General features: G+C 41.0%; 1 protein-coding gene across 3 annotated transcripts; it reads right to left on the bottom strand.

Annotated features, from left to right (window-relative positions):
- Positions 1–5,264: 5,264 nt before the first annotated feature.
- On the bottom strand, positions 5,265–10,581 carry LOC128249781 (uncharacterized). Of its 3 annotated transcripts, none has more exons than XM_089366141.1 (2): positions 10,426–10,581; positions 5,265–10,115 (listed from the first exon to the last, which is right to left on the bottom strand). In XM_089366141.1, exon 2 carries the CDS (start codon positions 10,106–10,108, stop codon positions 6,197–6,199), a length of 3,912 nt encoding a protein of 1,303 aa, XP_089222267.1. In that variant the 5' UTR covers positions 10,109–10,115; positions 10,426–10,581; the 3' UTR covers positions 5,265–6,196. The 3 variants fall into 3 exon arrangements, with proteins under 3 accessions (XP_089222267.1, XP_089222268.1, XP_089222266.1); XM_089366142.1 differs by having other exon boundaries at positions 10,422–10,439; XM_089366140.1 differs by lacking the exon at positions 10,426–10,581 and adding an exon at positions 10,249–10,377.
- Between the last annotated feature and the right edge of the window lie 12,281 nt (positions 10,582–22,862).

The raw sequence follows: 22,862 nt of genomic DNA, 5'->3' as shown, positions 1-22,862 counted from the left end.
CACAGAACACAGAGCATGCATGCATGCATATTCATGCTAAGCTCATTAGTTCACGATTACGAAGCATTAGAGAAAAAATATAGAGGGGAAACAATGTAATATAGAATTACACACAAAGCTAATTGTTTCAAACATCCCTGTCGTATCAAATATCAACATTAAAGGTAGATTTCATGTCTAATGAAACCACCATACGCCGCTACCCCAACGCCCATCACCACCCGACAATAATACCACGCAACTAACCACTTTAGCGGAGGTTTACCGAGGTCCTGAGTGTACTAATGTAAAATTGTTCCTCGAAACTGGAAATCTACTGAAAGATCTGAAAGCAAGAGGAAAGGGCGGAACTTACTAAATGGAAATTTAATTTGGACGCCAAGTTTGCTCTCTTGCTGTTCGTTATTTAGAATAAAACAGACACAGGATGTGCAAGAATGTCAGAGAGAGATATATTTGCAAAGCAAATACGTGATCCAGCTCTTGTCTCTTTGTCTAACTTAACTATTTATTTATCTATCTGTTTGTCTGTCTTCTGTCTATTTATCTAGCTGTCTACCTGTTTGTATGTATGTATGTGTATCTGCGTGCGAGCATTACATGAAGGCACACACACGGATATATATATATATATATATATATATATATATATACAATGTATACATACATACTTATATATCTATCAGTACATATGTATATGCATACATATACATGTGTATGTGTGTGTGTGTGTGTGTGTGTGTGTGTGTGTGTGTGTGTGTGTGTGTGTGCATATACATACATATACACACCTACACTTATCATCCCATGTGTATGTATATAAGCACACACATACACACACATATTTACCTATACATGCGTGTGTGTATATATGAAATAGATAGATAGATAGTTGTAGAGATTGATATGCATATATGTGTGAACATGTGTACGCATGTATCTACACACACACATACACACATGTAATTATGTGTATGTGTGTACTTAGATACGTATACACACGCACAAGCATCCATCCATTCCTGGGAGTGCCTAGAAACCTGGGCAGTGACCTTCCTCCCTTAGCTAACATATAACATTACCGACATATGTATATATATATATATATATATGTGTGTGTGTGTGCGTGTATACACACACACACACACACACACACAAGAGAGAGAAGGGTTCAATTTAAACTTCCACACTTACCCTCCATTACATCAACGACCTGCTAACCATCACTGCCACAAGTCCCACCCCCACCTCCTACAAACATGACACCACTCTTTATTTCCTTTACACTTCTACACCCCACCACCATCTACAAACCCTTCGCACCAGACCTCCACTGACTCCATGAAGAGAGGCTTCGAAAACATTCCCCTAATGACGTTATTGCCATCTTGTGAATTTCAACAGCAAAAACGATGCAATCGCCAAACAAGTTTAGAAAAGAGTATTATAGTACCACGACTCCTCGAAAATATCGATTTCAAATTTTTTTAGGGAGAGCGGGTATGTCGATTGTATCAATCACAGGGCTCAACTGACTCTTATTTTATCGAACGCGAAAGAATGGAAGGCAAGGTCGATCGACTTCGGCGGAATTTGAGCTCGGAACGTAAAGACGGACGAAATACCGTTAAGCATTTTGCCCGACGCGGCAACGATTCTAGTAGCTCGTCGTCTCCCCTCCTCCTTAATATCAACAAATATTCATTGAGAAACTACCTCAAGGCCTCTGCAAATACTGATCTTCATTAGCACCCAGGATCTCTCCTGGTGAACACACGCCTTTAACATAGCAAAGACTACATCTCAGAAACTGGCTTCCTTCTTGAGAGCCAGAAAATACATTAAGTACCAGTTATTGCGAGCCGTATGCTACCATCTCATCGAACCATCTCATAGTTAAATCCTTCCCTGATCCAGCAGAGTTTTGAGTATATTCCTCCAGCCATGACCACCTCAACTTCTATTCAAACACTGTATCTCGGACAATATTTTTCAGTAACTTCCCTTTAAAGATAGTCGAATATTATTTAATATTTGGCAAAGTATATTTACTAGGAATGACAAAATTGAATTTAAGGAACCAGCCTTTGATTGCATGTCAGTAACAATGGATGACAAAGATATCAAGTTGCAGTGCTGTGTTGAAAATTCTTTCGTATTGTAGACAATTCCAGTATCGGGCTGGTGTTAAACACATGAAATGGACCATTATTGGTTAGTGATGTTGAGATAGCCTGTATATTACCACAGCTCAGATTACCTAACTGAAAACAGGCACACCTCACTAATGTAGTAAGCGGGAGGAGTACTGTAAAACCGATGAGTGTTTTAGTTTTCAGTATTATCAGAAAATAAGATTTGACAAAATTAATTGCTCCTTTTTAGCTAGTTCATACCCGGCTCCTTTTCTCTTGTCACCCCTACACCATCATTCCATTGTGAGATATATCTTGTTTCAGTTTATTAGACTGCGGTCATGTTAAGGCATCGCCTTGAAGAATTTTAGTCGAATAATTCGACCCCAGTACTATTTTTTTAAAGCCTGATACTTATACTATCGGTCCCTGGCCGAACCGCTAAGTTGCGAGAACGTAAACACACCAACGCTGATTGTCAGGCGGTGGTGGACAAGCACACACACACATGACAGGCTTCTTTCAGTTTCCGTCTACCAAATCCACTCACAAGACTTTGGTCGACCCGAGGTTATAGAAGTCATTTGCCCAAGGTGCCATGCAGTGGGACTGATCCCGGAACCATGTGGTTGGTAAGCAAGCTACTTACTACAAAGCCACTTCAGCGCCTGTGCGTATGAATTTTTAATTATTGTCTATAATTTTTTTTAATAACTTTATTTTAATTACAGTGGAATCCTGCTTATCTGTACACAGAGTTTTTCTTTTTTAATTTGGTTAGAATCATTTTTCTCTATTTCTATCCCTAGAATGGATTTATAGCTTAGCTGAACTTACAGAACGCATTCCGTTAGGTTTAGCTGAACTTAAAGAGGGCATTCAGCAGTGCAGGAGGATAGATTCGAAACTTGTAGGAATACAGACGAAGTACATATCGAACTTTTTCAATAAACTTTTGACCTAAGATTTATAGATCTAGTTGTTTTGTTGTCATAAGTAATAAACAAAATTTCTTATTTTTGCTTGATTTCATTGAACTAGTTTAATTCTGGGAAATCCTGTATTTTTCAAGGTTTTACAGAATACTCGAAAGAGGGCAACAGACTTATTTTTATCTTAAATATCAACGACGAGGCTTTAATGAAGCTGATGAAACGGAAGACATTTGCACAAGGGACTTCGCAAGATCAAATCTTGGCTCTCGTAGCCGCGGGGCAAACGCCTCAGCAACCACACTTGGCATTATATCGTCGTTGTAGGGGTCTCAGCTATTAGTGTTAGGTTGGTTCTTATCAAGAAGACCTAGCAACAAACATTAACTTCCAGCCATGGCCATCTCAACTTCTATTCACCCATTGTATCGAAAGCAAAATATGTTTATAACATAAGCTGTTTCAGATTTCGTTAATTTTTCTAACGGCCAAGTTTCTTTATTTAAAAACATTGAAACACATTTGTAAGAAAACTTAATTGAAGCAAAGCTTCATGCAGAACTTATTCTAGTAAACCCGAGAGAGACGGTGGGATTTGAACTTGGAACATAAAGAAATGAAATCATTGTGTTATGTTCAACTATTTCTGGTACTTGCCTACTTCCCCACCACCATCTCTCGTATGAAAGGTTTATTTGTGGTGTAACACCGATTTTTTTATGAGAATATGAGAACAGCGGAATAAATAAATTATTGGATTGACACGAATGTATCCTGAAGTGAAGACTATTTAGCGTTGGAATGATGAAATACTATTGCCGATACATGGATGCCTTTACCAAGGATATTTGTGCAAGAGAGTAAAACACGAAACCGGGAAGAAATACAATTGTAGCAAATTGGCCGGAGACAATTACACAGAATAAAAGTTATTGTGTGTTAAAAAAAAAAATGCTGAGGTGGTGAATGAAAACCAAGTCAAATAGACAAAAGTCAATTTTAGTTTTTAAAAAAAGTCAATTTTTTTTTTTTTTTTTGAAGGAATTGGTGTGGCTGTGAGATTAAGAAGTTTGCTTTCCAACAAGTGGACTTGGGTTCAGTCCCGCTATATGACACCTTTAGAAAGTAGCATCTACTACAGGCCTGTGCCTACCAAAGCCTTGCGAGCGGATTTGGCAGACTGAAAGGAAACAGGTTGTGGGTGTGGTGGGGGAGAAATTGTTTCCCCACCACAAACCCTAACAGTCAATAGAGCGGAAAATTGTTAGAAAATTTTCATTATTACCAGTTTTGTAAACTATTGGCGACATACAAAATTCGAAACCTTACAATTATGAATAGCAACGATCTAATTCTTGTAGAAACAAGAACTTCTACATAGTCGCACGGTTTGCCAGAAACAACAGTCAAATATACAGGGTGTCCACAAAGTCTGGGTATACGGGGATTATCACGTACTTTTAAAACAAAACAATTTTATCTAATTATAATGTTAATAAATAAATCTGTAATCGTTTTTTAGTAAACTTTCTCTTTCAACACACACAGAAAAAGTCTTATATTTAATTGTTTATGTTATGATTTTATTTACTCCATATACCCAGACTTCGTGGACACCCTGTACTTCAAACTAACAGGACAGAAATTGCAGACCAGATATAGAAAAATAAATTAAATGAGAGCATGGGTGGAATACTTTTCGTCGTAAGTTGGATCAGCGCTTACCTGAGACCAAACTACAAATTTCAGTTAACCAATTCAGGATCCCGGTGCCAATTATCTTCTGCAATAATTTCAGGTTTAAACTTCAAACATAACTAGAACTGTTTCTAAGGTGTGGAAATGGCTGTTTGGTAAGAAGCTCGCTTCCAAACTACATGGCTCCGGTTTCAGTCTCACAGCATGACACCTTGGGCAAACGTCTACTATAGCCTCAGGCCGACCAAACCTTGTGAGTGGATTTGGTAGACGGAAACAGAAAGACTGTGTGTGTGTGTGTGTGTGTGTGTGTGTGTTCGTTCCATCATTGCTGGACAACCGATGTGTTTAAGTCCCTATAACTTATTCTATCGGTCTTAGCCGAACCACTAAGTACTAGGCCCACAAAGAATAAGTCCTGGGACCAATTTGTTTTAAATGCGGTACTCCAGGATTGAAAAAAAAAAAAAATAAAATAAAGACCAGCAACTTCACAATCGTCATTTTATATTTGCCTTTATTTCCAATAAATTTACTTATCAAGTTTTAAAAGAATATCAAAACAGAAGATTTAACAATGTACACAAAAATTCCAGAGTAAAATAAGCAAACCCACAAAATGAGGGAAATTAGTTGTCAACACCAGTATTTTACTGGTACTTATTTTATAAATCTTTGTAAGATGAATGTGAAAAGAATGTCAGTTTATCAGCCGCGCTACAATAAAATTCACAGAACAAGAGTCAAAATGGTGGCGGTGATATTTAGTGTTTATGTAAGCCATTGGCAACAGTGTAGATTATGTATTTTCTTCTATACAACAAATTAACTGATGAACAATGAAGAAATTTGCATGCAATTTACCGGGTTTGGTGTGAACATTGCACATTGGTTAGATGAACCGATTGTGATAGGCTGGAAAAGTATTTACTCTTTGGTTATCTTGGGTAGGCTACGGCCGAATACAAACAATCATGTAATACCACAAAAATTCTGTTAGTACAAACATGATTTGATGGAAGTGGTCGTGGCGTTTAAATATAGTCCTTGTTTTGATGGTGGAGGCAGGGTGATAACCGTCGTTGGTTATTACTCTCCGTCTTTCTTGTGGAGTGGGAAGAAGGCGAAAAGAAAAAAAAAATCTTGGTTGCGGTTATGACGAAAATATATTCTGGATCGGTGGCAATAACTGTACTTATAGTTGGGTTTCAAGATGGAAGTTTCCGAGGGCGAATTCTTTAGTTTCCAATGACTGGTTTTATTTAAGGGGAATATTGAGGAATCCGTGATCGAGAAAACATTTAATTTCACGGGGATTAAGAGAAATACATGGATTTATGGCTAAATTAACGTTACAAATAGTCAGCAAAATATCAAAATTAAATATAAAAGTGTGAAAGGCGGGGTTGGGGAGGGAGAGAGACAGAACAGTTACAGCTTTGTGCAAAAGCTGTCTGCTGAATGGTACTCCTGATCTTCGCCATCGCTACTCTGATTCGAACAAAAAACTTCTTCCTCTGATTCTAATGATTGGTTGGAATTGGAGCTTTGAGAACGCCTACGAGGCACTTTTTCTGGCAGATCATTGTTCAGACAGGACGGTTCCGACTCTAGCCCACTTTCCTCAAACAGGTTGGCGTTTGATAAGGAAGACTCGCAAGCAGAGTATTGAGTATTATTGTTGGTGGATACAGGTGCCGGCACAATTGGTGATGCAGCAGGTGAGACACGTCCCGGAACAACTGGTGATGCAGCCGGTGACACACGTCCCGGAACAATTGGTGACAAGGCCAGCGAGACGCGCGACGGCGCTATTGGCGATACAATCGGAGACAAAGCCGGAGGCGCTGTCACTGCTTCTATTACACCGGCAATATTTCTTGGTGAATGGAAGCTTTCATCAATTTCAGAATCCATATCATTCACACCATTACCAAAATGATTAGCAGTAGTTACCAGCCTTTCTAAGCTTTCTTTTACGTTAGCTACGAAATCAACAGTAGGAGCAGAGGGCTCTGCTGATGCAGTTAGGTCAGCTGTAATAAGGGAACCATCGCGATTGTCATCTCCGTTGATACCATTCTCTCCAATACACACCGTCGTACTCGTTGCAGAGAAGCCAGTAGTAGCAGGATCCGTTGCAGGAGAGGTCGCAGTGTCCGCTGCCGGGTCCGTTGCCGGAGAGGTCGCAGTGTCCGTTGCAGCAGTATATGTCGCAGTGTCCGTTGCAGCAGTAGAGGTCGCAGTGTCCGTTGCAGCAGTAGAGGTCGCAGTGTCCGTTGCAGCAGTAGAGGTCGCAGTGTCCGTTGCAGCAGTAGAGGTCGCAGTGTCCGTTGCAGCAGTAGAGGTCGCAGTGTCCGTTGCAGCAGTAGAGGTCGCAGTGTCCGTTGCAGCAGTAGAGGTCGCAGTGTCCGTTGCAGCAGTAGAGGTCGCAGTGTCCGTTGCAGCAGTAGAGGTCGCAGTGTCCGTTGCAGCAGTAGAGGTCGCAGTGTCCGTTGCAGCAGTAGAGGTCGCAGTGTCCGTTGCAGCAGTAGAGGTCGCAGTGTCCGTTGCAACAGTAGAGGTCGCAGTGTCCGTTGCAACAGTAGAGGTCGCAGTGTCCGTTGCAACAGTAGAGGTCGCAGTGTCCGTTGCAACAGCAGGAGTCGAAGTGTACGTTGCAGCAGCAGGAGTCGAAGTGTCCGTTGCAACAGTCGGAGTCGAAGTGTCCGTTGCAGCAGTCGGAGTCTCAGTGTCCGTTGCAACAGTCGGAGTCTCAGTGTCCGTTGCAACAGTCGGAGTCTCAGTGTCCGTTGCAACAGTCGGAGTCTCAGTGTCCGTTGCAACAGTCGGAGTCTCAGTGTCCGTTGCAACAGTCGGAGTCTCAGTGTCCGTTGCAACAGTCGGAGTCTCAGTGTCCGTTGCAACAGTCGGAGTCTCAGTGTCCGTTGCAACAGTCGGAGTCTCAGTGTCCGTTGCAACAGTCGGGGTCGCAGTGTCCGTTGCAACAGTCGGGGTCGCAGTGTCCGTTGCAACTGTAGGGGTCGCAGTGTCCGTTGCAACTGTAGGGGTCGCAGTGTCCGTTGCAGCTGTAGGGGTCGCAGTGTCCGTTGCAGCTGTAGGGGTCGCAGTGTCCGTTGCAGCTGTAGGAGTCGCAGTGTCCGTTGCAGCTGTAGGAGTCGCAGTGTCCGTTGCAGCTGTAGGAGTCGCAGTGTCCGTTGCAGCTGTAGAAGTCGCAGTGTCTGTAGTAGTAATAACTCTAGAGTCCTCAATTTCCGTTATAGCGGGGAGGTCTGCTGCAGAATCCGCTGTGGTTGTAGTTGTATCGTATTCAACATCAGTAGTTGTGAGGGTGTCTTTTGCTGAAACAACAGTGTCATCCGATGACGTCAGTTGATCGCTGTCAGAGCCGCTTGTATCAATGACGTCTTCGGTTAACTTTGAAACTTTACAAGAAGCATTGAATTCTTCGCTTTTCTCCAACTGAGCGTTCTGTTCTGTTGTGAGATCTATGCTAGAACTGGGCTCTCTTGACAATTCTCTAGAATTACAAGTTACGGTCTCATCCAGAACGACACAACTAAAATTGATCTCAGTGTTGGTCATAGAGATAGACCTGTCGTTATTCGAACCACTGACTGCTTCGTAGTCATTTGAACTTAATGCCGTTGTTAAACGATTGATCTCATTGTTAGCTTGATAGTCGAAATTATTAGACACCATAGAGCTTTTATCCGATACCACAAGATCGTGACCAACATCATGCATTGCTTGCTTCCCAGGGCTATTTGTGACCGACCTCTTCTCGGGGATGCTTCGGTCAGACACGGCCTGGGGATTGCTCACTTCACTTGCGGTTTCAAAATAATTTTTAAATTCTGTTAGGTTGTCATTTGAATTAATATCTCCTGAACTAGGAGCAGCATTAGATTCTAGTGACCCGTCTCTGCTGGGATTACCTTCAGGACAAACTTCATTACTAGTCTCTTTTGACTCATCTGGATTTTTCCCATGAATGTCAAACTGGTCTCCTTCGGTATCGGATAATCTCGCCGTAGCTGTCTGCTCACAGAGTTCAGTAGTTCCTTCGACTTCTTCAAAGTCTCTCAATAGAAGAGTCCTCCGAGCCTCCATATCTTCATCTTCACTACTACCCATTCTGCAAATCATTTCCGACCCAGTCGAACTTTGACTACTTTCAAGTTTAACACGGTAAATTATTTCCGAATCACTGGTGCTGCTGTCCGAGTCGCTGTCTTGCTTTTGGATTGCCTGAATATCACTCATTGCAATGCCACTGGTTTCATCAACATTGTCAGTTCTAACCACAGAATAGTCTGTGGCGAGAGACAGGCCACTAGTATCTATAGCACTAGTGGTGGGAGTAGTACTTGTGGTGGTAGTACTTGTGGTGGTAGTACTTGTGGTGGTAGTACTTGTGGTGGTGGTAGTACTTGTGGTGGTGGTACTAATGGCATCAGTAGTAGAAGTGATAGTGCTTGGAATAGTAGCGCTAACAGTGGTAGTGGTAGCATCCTTGGTTGTGTCAGTATTGACTGCATCATCAGGAGCGGCGGAGATGTCAGTGGTTGAAGTGGCGGTGTTGATAGTGTAGTCAACGCTAATGGTGGTCATATTGGTATTGATAGTAGTTACAGTGGTGGTGGTGGGAACAGCAGTGTTGTTGTTTCTGATGTCTGCGGTAGTACTGGTAGTTGAAAAATTTTCTGACGCTGTATCAGGTTTTGAAACCGTACCATCCAGTTTAGTGGTATTATTGTTTCCATTGTACGTACTGCCGGACAAATGGACACATTTGCGAGCTACATGCCCGGTTTCGCCACAACGATAGCAAGTACGATAGATCAAGCTGGGGCAGTAGCGCTGGACATGTCCCTGTTGGCCACAGTTGTAACAGCAACCACTCAGTATTTCTTGGTTACACTGTCGAGCCACGTGACCAAGTTGGTTACATATGTAACACCGGCTAACAAACATGAAACAGTGTTTAGCCAAGTGTCCGCTCTTGTGGCACTGGTAACACCGGTCTGAATAACAGTCGCGGGCATAGTGACCCATTCGGTGACATTTAAAACAGCGACCTTGAAGTCTTTTTTTCTTCTCAGAACGTTCCGACTTCGCTTCCTGCGTTTGCGACGGTGATGTCGAAGACGAGGATGAAGTAGATGAGGAATGTGGTGAAGAGGAGGAATGTGGTGAAGGGGTTCCATCAGATATAACATCTGGTTGTTGTTGTTGTGATGATTGTGGTGTTGCTGGTTGTGTACACGTTGTGTTCGGACACTTTCCTATCTGATGTTTGTCACCACATAAACGACAAGCAGAGGTTTCAAAATTCTCCATATTAGCTCTGATAAAAACAAAAAAATATATTTTTTTAATAAAGTAAATTTTAAAGAAATTAATTCAAAATATTTAGCAACAAAGAAACACCAAGCGAAGTCAGAAAAATAAAATATACCAACGCTTTTTATTTCTATTACCTATAAAAGACGTACATCGAAATTAAATGACTAATACAAACACGAGACAGAACATAGACTCGGAGAACTAAAGTTATAAAACAGAAATTTAAGAAAAGAAGCAAAAGAAACGAATGAATTAGGAAAAGATAGAAAAAAAAAAACGAATGAAATAATAAAAAGATAAAATATACCTACATCTACTCAAGTACGCTCATATGGATTATAAGTATTTTTTTCACCTGCAGTTATAAGCATTATATAGTTGCCCACGTGCAAAATGGCTTCTGTTTTGTCACGAGGGATATTTGCATATGAATAAATTATAAATACATAAAACAACCTTCCCGACCGTATTGAAAAAAACACTTTGTATGGGTGACGCGTGTGGAAGAGGAATTGAGACAGGTAACTTCATCTGCGGACGCCGGTTGGTTAATTTTTTTTTTTGTTTTTTAGCAACTACCTGTCCAGAAAGATCAGCCTAAAGAAGAGATGTCTGTCTCGAAGAGCGTTTGAAAAATGCTGGACCAATGTAAGGAAGTTAGGGATAAATGGGGCCATGCTAGTGTGGTCGGTCTGAACGGAAAAGAAGGAAATGACGGAAGGAAATTTTTTTTAAAAAGTGGCTATTATAAAAAGCCTTAAAAAAAAAGGGTAAAAAAAAAACGGTGGGTCGAATATGAACCCGGAAAAATATCAACATATAATTTATATATTCATTTCGATTTCATTATACTGTTCATTATACTGTGTATTTTCATCCGATTTCATTATATTTGATTTTTTAAACTAAAGTATAACCCCAGCCCCTAAATGTTTTGTTGTGTCCTTGTGCTATCCCTTCTGTGTCATGGCCTATGTGCCAAATAAAAAAAAATTCGTTGCGATTTCAAGGACGGGTTATTATTGTTGTGCATATTTGAGAAACGAATGACGACCACGGCATCCTATTATACGCTACAACACAACGTGATACAGACACTACATCACTGGTATTTGTAGAAATTGTTTTTATTTCTATCATTAGTTATTCCATTCAAGAAAGCGACAACTCAAGTACCGCTAATCTTGTTATACGCTTAAATACTCGCACGTTACGTGTCCGACAATCGGAGCCACTACATGGCGGGTGACTTTAGAAATAGTAGCCAAATCGTAATCCCCCACCACCCGTCGCGAAGAAAGGACAACGCTGGGTAACGCTAACTTTAATATAAATCTGATTACAACCTGGAGCTCATTTGATTGTTGGTTAACTCGCGCTAGCCTGGGATCTTTTTTAAAACGGGGGCCACATTTTTCGTTAAGACGAATATACGCTTACAGATAAACTTGCGCAAAAAAAAATTTAGAATACGTCCACCGCGTCAGGTTTTGTTTTTATTTTTTTATTTTTCTGTCTTGTTTCAGTTATAGTGCGGCCATCCTGGGGCTCCGTCTTGAATTTCAATCGAATTTGTCGACCTTCACCTCACCGTGTATCAAATCCACTCAGACGCTTACCAAGGTGTTATACAGTGGGACTGAATCGGAAACCATGTAGTTTGGAAGCAAACTTCTCGCCATTCCTTCACCTATTTTTTTTTCCTAAACGCAAATTCTCGTGAGGCAGAAATAGCGAACCGGTTTCAATTCCTGGTTGTAGATTTATCAGTCTTACATCTAAGTGTTTAATTGGTGTATATGTGTGTGGTAGGGTGAGAGTGGAGGATCAACACCACATCTTCAAAATTCTTAAAACGGTAAGACCATCACCAAACTAAATGGTTTCAATTGGAACCAGCGATTCGGTTTCAATTCGTAAAAACCAATACACTTCAGAAAAAGTATTATTTTGTGTCTACATAAGACCTTTTTATTACTGAAATCCCCACCAAATAAGCTAAAATAAACTAATTTTTCAAATGGAACCAACGATTTGGTTTTGATTCGTTACTGAAATTTTTACAATTAGCTTATGCCCTCTAGGAAAGCATTCTTCTGTTTACATAAGCCCTATTATTTCTGAAGCACCCTCCCCACACACACAAGGGGTTTGAGAATTAGGGATTTCTGTTTGTGAGACTCCCTCATGGTGGACTGGTTTCCAATTCAGGTGTGTCGTAAACCCGGTTTTAAATACGCTATGGAGACTGGGTACCCGGCTCAATGAGTCCGTCCTACGACTCAGTAAAAATGTTTGAGACTAGAAAAGACGTTTCGAAGGACACAATTGGCAAAAAAAAAAAAAAAATTCCGTGACCCAAACTGCTATGAGAAAGGTACGAACACCACATCACATTGATCTTTTTAGGGTTAGAGAAATCTGTCCCGGATTCATTGGAAATTTTTTTTTTTTTCCTTAGTGAAAATCGTGCTGGTGAAAAGATCAATGGGGGTAGGGGTGGGTGAAATTTCCGAGGCTTCCACCTCACCGCACTCCGTTTTTCGGACCCCCAAAAGGATTTTATAGCAGATTAAAATGTTACAGGAATTCATTCAACGAAAGAGAAAAAAATTCCAGAATTGAGGTGGTTTCATAGCAAATAAGTCGAAAGGTAAGCTACTATAAATCGGCACGAACTTTCCGGACAACCCAATGGTAAGTTTGAGGGAGACAGGATTGCTATTTCTAGTAGATGGAGGGAACACCTAGAGGTAACCTCATTGGTTCACCCAATATCTTTGTTGGAAGCGGGTGACTACATATACTTTGAATGTACACACGTTCTAAAGCAACTCTTTATACAGTGGAAGGTGGCGATGACTGAACGTGCAAAAGTAATTTTAAACAACTGTTTATACATATTTAGAAACGATGGAATTCTTCTCAAAACCAATATTTAGTCACTGCAAATGTTTGTTTGAGATAAGAGCTGGAGAGGGAAAAGAGGTGGGGGGGGGGAAACAGCAAAACTTCCATTTGTTTGCTATTAAGTTATACAAATGTTGTTCGGCCGCACAGAAGTTTTAAAGTAGATCTTTGAAAAAATGTACTCCAGCCATGACAATCCAGCCTTTCATTTGAGAGCAGTGTATCTGGTTTTATTTATTATTTTTTTTAAAGGATATTTTTCTTTTCTAGTACACTCGTTTCATGAGACGGGTATAAATTCTGATAGGTGGAATACTTCATAGAGGCGGGAGGCGCATGGCTTAGTGGTTAAGGTGTTGGATTCATGATCGTAAGATTGTGGTTTCGATTCCTGGACCGGGCGAGGCATTGTGTTCTTGAGCAAAACACTTCATTTCACGTTGCTCCTGTCCAATCAGTCGGTAAAGATTAATGACTCCGCGATGGACTGGCGTCCAATCCAGGTGGGGAATATATACGCCAGAGAAACTGAGAAACCGGCCCTTTGTTCCTTTCGTGGACTAACCATTTTATGGAGGAGAAAAGCTAGGGAAAAAATTGTTTGCTTCCTTCTGTGAAAGATTCGTTGAAAAAAAAAATGTTTTTAAAAAATATTTTAACTTCTCCCCACTTTCATTCTGAACCTTTTTGATAAGAATTTCGGATACCGACCACTTGGTTCTACGTTCAGTTTCACTGCGTGGCACCTTCGATAAGTGTATTCTACTATTGGCCTGGGTCGACCAAAACCTTGTGAGTGAATCTGGTGGACGAAAACTGATTATATATAGACATGTATGCGTATTTGTCCTCTACCATCGCTTGGTAACCGGTGTAGGTGTGTCCCCGTTCGACAAAAAGAGGTGGATAGAATAAGAACTCAGGTATATTGTTCGACTTAACCTTTCAGGGTGGTGCCCCAGCATGGCTGCAGTCCACAAACTGCAACTAGTAAAAGAAAAGCAAAAGACAAGATAGTATTTCTTTCAGAGAGAAATGGTTATTATTTCTCACAGATTGTGACCACAAAGGGCTTCCATTATTCGCTTTCCTGAGACGATAGTTCTGTAAAATTGCAAAATCTTAAGACAAAATGATTTTAATTTACAGTGAAGGAGAAACGAACATGTATACCCATCGTGCCTTTCTTGGAGACTGAGTTGTCTTTTATACTTTACTATTTTTCTAGGATTTTAGAATCTATTGAAAATCGATTCGTCTACCACAGTGTTTCCCTGGCAAATACCCTCTCACACATCACTAAAATTATTACTGTATGTACTTGGGTATTTTACATTCTTAGTTCAAATCCTACCAAGGTCGACCTTGAGCTTCGTTATCTGGGAATCGATAAAATAAAGTCAATGGCCTCCCACCAAATTTCAGGCATTGAACTTAGAGTAGAAAGAATTTCTGCTTTACGTTCGATAAAATAAGTACCAGGTGAGCGCTGAGGTCGTTGTAATCGACCGGCTCCCTATCCTAAAATTTCAGGATTTGTATCCAGAGAAAAAAATTATTTGGAGCTCATATAAATGATTAGGGCCGAGAAGGAAAGATGGTACCTTGACTCTTTATAGGGTCTTCGAGTTTTGTGTGAGGAAGAGAATAATATATATTCACAACAGTCCTTCACAGACAGCTACAAGCTCCCAAGTGATTTTATTAAACCTATCGATAAATTGTCTATCACAAACACAGGAATGGGGCACAACTATCGACCCGCTCCAAGTCGTTTCCCCATCAACGAAAATTCCCTCTCAGTACTTATACTAACTCAAAACCGTGGTGAGAGACACATAACGTGATATGCAGTGGGAATCGTACCTAAAAGCACGTGAAACGAACGTTTTAACCAAACAACTATGATTGCATATGGCGACAGTGATACAGCTAAGACAGTTTGATTATTAATAAATATGTAATGCTATTTAGCGGAAGTGACGACAGCTGAGGTTAGAGACACCAAAGTGTCACAGGAAGCATTTGCCTTTGCAGAATGACATGTAGCTATATTTGTTTCTTTCTCTCTCTCTCATAAACACTTTGCAAGTAGTTAATATTAAGTGAGGCAATAATACTCGGTTCTGCTGGAATACTGAATATTGGTATACGAGTTTCTAGAAGCCAGTATGCGCGCGTCTGCTTGTGTGTGTATGTGTGTGTGTGAGTCTATATCCGGTATGTAATCTGTTTATCAATATAGTATTAGGTTATTAACGTATTTATTTACATAACTGTGTGTGTGCGTGCGTGTGTGTGTGTGTGTGTGTGTGTGTGTGTGTGTGTGTGTGTGTGTAGAGGGACAGAATCCGGTCAGTATTGAGTCTATGTAACATGAATATAAACATTATGTGAATAAGTAGTGTATGCATCTTTCTCTTATATACACACATATATACATACATTATATATATATATATATATATATATATATATATATATATATATATATATATACATATGTTTGTACCATTATATAAATGCGTATACGTATGTACACAGACACACATACATATATTTCTACACACACACACACACACACACACACACACACACACATTTCTACACAAACAAACGCTTCATAAGTGTCTCTACATCACTCACCATAAATTTTTAACCAACGACAAAAATAAAAAGACAAGAAAGAAAAGCAAATTGTTAAAGAGGAAGGAATCTGGCGAAAAAATAGTTTCAAAACTGAACATTTTCACTAACATAAATGTTTAGAATTTATATGTTCCAAAGAAACACGTCTGCAAATAGTTTACCATTCCTTACATATTTCTGAATCTGATATTGACGACAGATAAAAAGACTGTTTAATGGAAATCTTTAGATAAACATCGCTTTAAAGATATTAATATTTTTGGCATTGAAGGTGTCCATGTGTCGGAAATTAAATAATATACTCAAAGCGGTCTGTCAGTCCATATTTATATTCACTATATATACATCCTCTCTTTCAGTTACATGTCTCCGCGCGCGTTTTTGTGTGTGTGTATGTATGTATGTATGTTGTTGGCACTCCGTCGCTTACGACGTCGAGGGTTCCAGTTGATCCGATCGACGTCACAGCCTGCTCGTGGAAAATTAACGTGCAAGTGGCTGAGCACTCCACAGACACGTGTACCCTTAACGTAGTTCTCGGGGATAGTCAGCGTGACACAGTGTGACAAGGCTGGTCCCTTTGAATTACAGGCACAACAGAAACAGGAAGAAAGAGTGAGAGAAAGTTGTGGTGAAAGAGTACAGCAGGGTTCGCCACCATCCCCTGCCGGAGCCTTGTGGAGCTTTAGGTGTTTTCGCTCAATAAACATTCACAACGTCCGGTCTGGGAATCGAAACCGTGATCTTATGACCGCGAGTCCGCTGCCCTAACCACTGTGCCATTGCACCTCCACTCTTAGAATGTACATACGAACGAAATTCCAACCGGCTTACGGTTCTGCCGACTCACCGCCTTAACACACACACACACACACACACATATATATATGGCTGTGTGGTAAGAAACTTAATTCTCAACCACATGGTTCTGGGTTCAGTTCCACTGCGTAACACGAACTGAACCCGCAACCATGTGATTGGGAACTCGAAGGATGTAACTACATTCTCGCTGTTGTGGTTGTGTGAGTACTTCTCAGTAATGTGCAAAGTAGTTAGTAACTGCGTGGTAATTAAGAGATGATGAGGAGCAATCTTGGATCCAGAGACATGACGCATGCGCATTTATATTCTATGTAGATAACTCCAAACACATATAACCACATATATAAACACTCGCATACCAACATATGCGCTCATACATAAACAAACATACAAACATACTGTTGCAAGTGGATACATCAACATACACATTGACAGACTTGTCCACACACATACGCATCGCATACATACACATACCCATACATACACATACGCATACATACTCACACACACACACACACACACACTCACACACACATACTCAGATACACAAACATCAACATACACATTGACAGACTCATTCAGACGCGCACGCGATGCACATACGCACACCTACACACGCACGCGCGCACATGCATTCACACAGACACATACATGTACATAAGATAAGCTTACACACATACCAATTCTGTGTGTGCGTATGTGTGTGTGTATGTGTGTGTGTGTGTGTGTGTGTGTGTGTGTGTGTGTGTGTGTGTGTGTGTGTGTGTGTATTTTGCTCACCATCGCTACTTGATAACCGGTTTTGGTTTCTTAATGTACCCATAACGTATCGGTTCGGCAAAAGAAAACTGATAGAATAAAGTTACATATTTTAAAGCGAAGAACAACACGAAGTGGTGTCGATTCGTTCAAGTGGAACCCTTTTAGACAATCCCCCCTCCCCCGCCACAAAAACAATGATAAAGACACTGGATATTATACTTCAAGCCTATCTTTTTTAACATTCTCAGAAATGTCTTTCCACTTTCTCACGTTCCCTTTGTACACCATTTCTGCCACCTCTACCTTCTTCTTCCATTTTTCAATGGTTTCTCTACTTTCTTTATTGTCTTTCACCAAAGTAACGTACTCCAAGACGGACGGTACCCTATAAGTTTCCGAAAGCGTATTTAACTGTTTGTTCAATGCCTCTTCCACTTTTTTCGCATCTTCGTGATGCCGCTGGTTGTTTAACAAGTAAGACAAACTGTGCTTCTCTCGCAGAATTTTCTTGCGAAACTCTTCTCCTTGATTCACGTTCTTCTCAAGTTCTTGTTTCTTTTCGTAAGTGTGTCTCTCGATCGGTACCAATGCTTTCCTCAACCGAGTTTTTTGTTTCATAATATTTTGAATTTCTTCTTTAAGTGTATTTTTTTCAAGCCATTTGCTGTAGAATTCAACGGGATCCACTTCATTTCGATATTTCTTAATCATTATTTGTTTTCTAATATTAAGCTTCAGACCAGCATTACGTAGCTTTGTCGTACTGTTTAAACTTTCACATTTTATATTCTTTGCGGTAACATATTTTTGCCATTTATGCAGAAAAGGAATTTTGCCATCCGCTTTAACCAAATCGCCGAATTCCACTTCGATTTCTTGTCTTTCTGATTTAATGTCGGCCAAAGTTCTTTGGTAGTTTTCAATTAAAGCCAGGCTCGATTCGATAAATTCGCGTGTAATGTCTTTCGTTGATTTCAATTCGTCCTTACATAACTTGTGACAGTGTCGAGCGATTACAAGTTTCTGTTTAGTCGTCAAACTACCTGGTTTAGTGCGAACAAGAGCGCGAGCAGCAAGCGCTAGAGGTGACATTGATTGAGATTTTATCTGTGAGCCGACCCCAGAGCTTGAGTCTTCACCACTCCCACTAGCACTTGAAACAAACTTGTCTCCTAGATATTTCTCTAAGAGGGGCGTTTCTCTGGTCAGAAATTGGATCTCCTTTTCTGCTTTCTCTATTTTTTCAGCTATTTCTTCCAACGTGAGGTCACTGACAGTACCCATTTGCCACATTAGTTTCCATTTAGGTTTTCCACAAAGCAGTGTGTCAAGGTCCGTTTGTAATTCTTCCATATTTCTAGAGCTATCTTCGTGTGACGTCACTGGTTGCAAACTCGGCATTTTTCTTTACACTTATAATTTTCTATCCTTCTCACTTTTCTGTTGGTGTTTTTGTGATGATCAGTTCTTACGACGTTTTCAAAATACTTAACGCTTTCACAAAGCAACGCAGTACATTTATACTCTCGCTCTCTTTCTCTCTCTCATAAGCATATATACTTACTCGCTCACTCTCTTTCCCTCTCTCTCTCACTCTCCCTCTATCGCTTTCTCTCTCTCTCTCTCTCTATATATATATATATATATATATGTATATATATATATATATATATATATATATATATATATATATATATATTTGTATGTATGTATGCATGTATAGTATGGTTTGGTATGTATGTATGTATGTATGTACGTATGCATGTATGTATACAGGCGCGTGGTCTAATGGTTAGACGTGTTACTCTAAACCATCGCACGATAATGATTTCGATTCCCAGACCGGCTGCGTGTTGTGTTCTTCAGCAAAACCCCTCATTTTACGTTGCTCCCGTCTTCTGGATTATCCTGTGACGAACTAGCCTTCCGATCAGGGGGAATTTTAGCCTCCCCACCCCCACCCAGCTCTCTCCTGTCTAAACCCACTCCTCTCAAAAATGGCTGACCTTGTCACTAAATTACGAACAATAACTATTATTCTCTTTCTGTCTTGTGAATTTCGTTTTTCTCTATATTTTTCTCACATTTATGTATATTCCTGTCTCTGTCTGTCTGTCTGTCTGTCTCTCTCTCTCTCTCTCTCTCATGCAGTGCACCTGAGCAGTTGTACTGCTCCTGATCATTGTATACAATAAGTTCATTATATATATATATATATATATATATATATATATATATATATATATATATATATATATATATATATATATATAGTTATCGCCAAGCCAACATGGCAGTCCCAAAATTAGGACGAAAGCTGCCGTGAATTAGCTCCAAGAAGCCATCGCCTCTAGCTAGCTATGTGACACACGAAACCTGTGTCCTTTATAACCTTCGAACAGGGGAGGTCAGCAGCTTCCCCTTGCTGGTTTGGCATCTGCAGACTAGACTAGTTTCAGGGTGTTGCCCCTTGTCAATGCTAGTCTAGTCTGCAGATGCCAAACCAGCAAGGGGAAGCTGCTGACCTCCCCTGTTCGAAGGTTATAAAGGACACAGGTTTCGTGTGTCACATAGCTAGCTAGAGGCGATGGCTTCTTGGAGCTAATTCACGGCAGCTTTCGTCCTAATTTTGGGACTGCCATGTTGGCTTGCCGATAACTATTTATTTCCAGTACCGCTGCCGTAGTCTCCTTTAGAGAGACCTAGAAATATTAATAACTCTCTCTCTCTCTCTCTCTCTATATATATATATATATATATATATATAGATAGATAGATAGATAGATAGATAGATAGATAGACAGACAGACAGACAGACAGACAGACAGACAGACAGACAGACAGACAGACAGATAGATAGATAGATAGATAGATAGATAGATAGATAGACAGATAGAGAGAGAGAGGTATGCATGTATGTCTCCATCTTTGGGATGTAGCTAACACAGAGAAATTCACATTAGGAACTTGAGAAAAGTCTTGCATACCTTTACTGTTCCACTCACAGACTGCACTTGTAATGTACATGCATGTATGTATGTATGTATGTATGCATGTATGTATGTATGTATGCATGTATGTATGTATGTATGTATGGATGGATGGATGGATGGATGGATGGATGGATGGACGGATGTGTGCGTGCATGTGTATGTATGTTATGTATGTTTGTATATGTATTAGTGTACACACATATATATATGCATTCATACAAACACACACACACACACACACACACACACACACACACACACACACACACACACATATTGAACTCTCTGGTCTCGTCGCATATAACGGTTATTAATGCAACTAGCACAGTGAAATACTAGTTATGGTTCCGAAATTTCAGCAATGGCGGCTTCTGATTAGCTAAAATTACATTACTTTAAATGCTCACAACTTGTTTGTTATTAAATTTTAGTAAAAGATAAATGCAATTTTCGTCACCAGTAAAGCCAAGAGAATCGTTAGCACGCAGGGCGAAATTCTTCTCTGTATTTCGTCCGTCTATACGTTCTGAGTTCAAATTCGACTTTACCGTTCACCCTTTTGGGGGTCGATGAAATAAGTACCAGCTGAACAATAGGGATCGATGTATTGGATTTACCCCTCATCTAGCCTTGTGCCGAAATTTGAAACCAATTTTTGTCAATCAGACTACAAAACTACAACCAAATTTCATTTTTTTTTTAATATTCAGGTGAAAATTTGAGAAACTTCAAATGGTTAAAAGAAATTTAACATGTTACATTGGATCAATTGTAATGGGATAGACGTAAAGTCAAACGGATTCGAAATGTGACTTCTCCGTTTAAAGTTGCATTCATAATATGTTTTCTCCATCATCCTGAGTTTATAATGTGAGTGAGATGTAGTTGGCTTTACTGGTCAGTTTGTGCTAAAATGAGGCGGCTACTTTCAACCAAAATCAATCAGCAGCAATTTAGATTGCTCCTTCTTTCTATCAACGACCTTATTTCTGAAAATACACATGAAAGGTATCAAAATGATAATAAAAGGAAGTCAGTTGGTTTGGTTATCCTAGCGGATATAAACAGAAATATTTTTGATGGGAGGCAACTCTTACTAATACCGACAGTTATCTCTCTTGCAAATTGCTTTCCGGAATCTATGGTCGGTTCTGTGAGTAAAATAGATTGGCACTGACTCAGGATTAGCATTAGTCCTCTAGCCGACGGTGGCGGGCGGCGGTGGCGGGCGGCGGCGGCGGGCGGCGGCGGCGGGCGGCGGGCGGCGGGCGGCGGCGGGCGGCGGGCGGCGGGCGGCGGCGGGCGGCGGCGGGCGGCGGCGGCGGCGGGCGGCGGTGGGCGGTGGGCGGGCGGCGGTGGGCGGGCGGCGGTGGGCGGGCGGCGGTGGGCGGGCGGCGGTGGGCGGGCGGCGGTGGGCGGGCGGCGGTGGGCGGGCGGCGGTGGGCGGGCGGCGGTGGGCGGGCGGTGGGCGGGCGGTGGGCGGGCGGCGGCGTAGTAGTAGTAGTAGTAGTAGTATAGTTTCAAATTTTGACACAAGACTGGCAGTTTCGAGTGAGGGGGCTAAGTCAATCACATCGACCCCATTGTTCAACTGGTACCTATTTTATCGACCTCAAATAGATGAAAGGCAAAGTCGACCTCGGCTCAGAACGTAAAAACGGACAAAATGCCGCTAAGCAGACAGGCCGACAGACAGACAGACAGATAGATAGACAGATAGATAGATAGATAGATAGATAGATAGATAGATAGATAGATAGATGGATATTGGCATGTATGTATGTATATATGTATTTATGTTTGTATGTATGTATGTATGTATGTATGTATACACATGCCAATACAATTTACATAAAAGGAAAAGAAAATGCAATATTTTCAGAAGAGAATGAACTAAAATACAATATTCCATCCAAAAATGAAAGTATTAAAAAAAAAAAAAAATTTAATATCAACTAGATTATGGCCGGGAGATACCAGGTTGTTCAAAGTACCCGCTCTCAGCTTCCACAACGACGACTGAAAGCGGCGCCGGAACCTGGCGCGCGCGCCCCTGTGATCTTCGAACACCTCCTTGATTTTAGGCCGCCGGCTCTCGGCCTTGGTGTTCCATGCAGAACGGTTAGCATCTTTCTCAACCGCGCCCCCACACATACTTAATACGTGGGGTTATAATCGAAGGAACTAAGAGGCCAGAAATTGGGGCTGGTGAAGTCGTGGTAGAAAATCTCTCTGACAACTGCTTCTGACTCCTTCCAGGAGCCGAATCCGGCTGTCATTTATATGGCCTTCCAGCAGCAACCATTTCCAGCCATGGTTTGACTGTTGTCTCCAGCAGATTCACTTAGCCGTCTGAACTGCGGCTTAGGCCCTGTTCAAAGATAAGGGGTTGGGCAGAGACACACCCGAAAACCATCACAAGTTGGAGACCTTGGTTTTCATATGTTGTTGGCACTCCGTCGCTTACGACGTCGAGGGTTCCAGTTGATCCGATCAACGGAAGAGCCTGCTCGTGAAATTAGCGTGCAAGTGGCTGAGCACTCCACAGACACGTGTACCCTTAACGTAGTTCTCGGGGAGATTCAGCGTGACACAGAGTGTGACAAGGCTGA

This window comes from Octopus bimaculoides, chromosome 18 (genome assembly GCF_046866305.1).
Source record: "Octopus bimaculoides isolate indiv1 chromosome 18, ASM4686630v1, whole genome shotgun sequence".
In the NCBI taxonomy this organism is placed as follows: Eukaryota; Metazoa; Mollusca; class Cephalopoda; order Octopoda; family Octopodidae; genus Octopus; species Octopus bimaculoides.
Note: the sequence above shows the minus strand (reverse complement) of the source record. Positions and strands in the feature narration are given on the sequence as shown.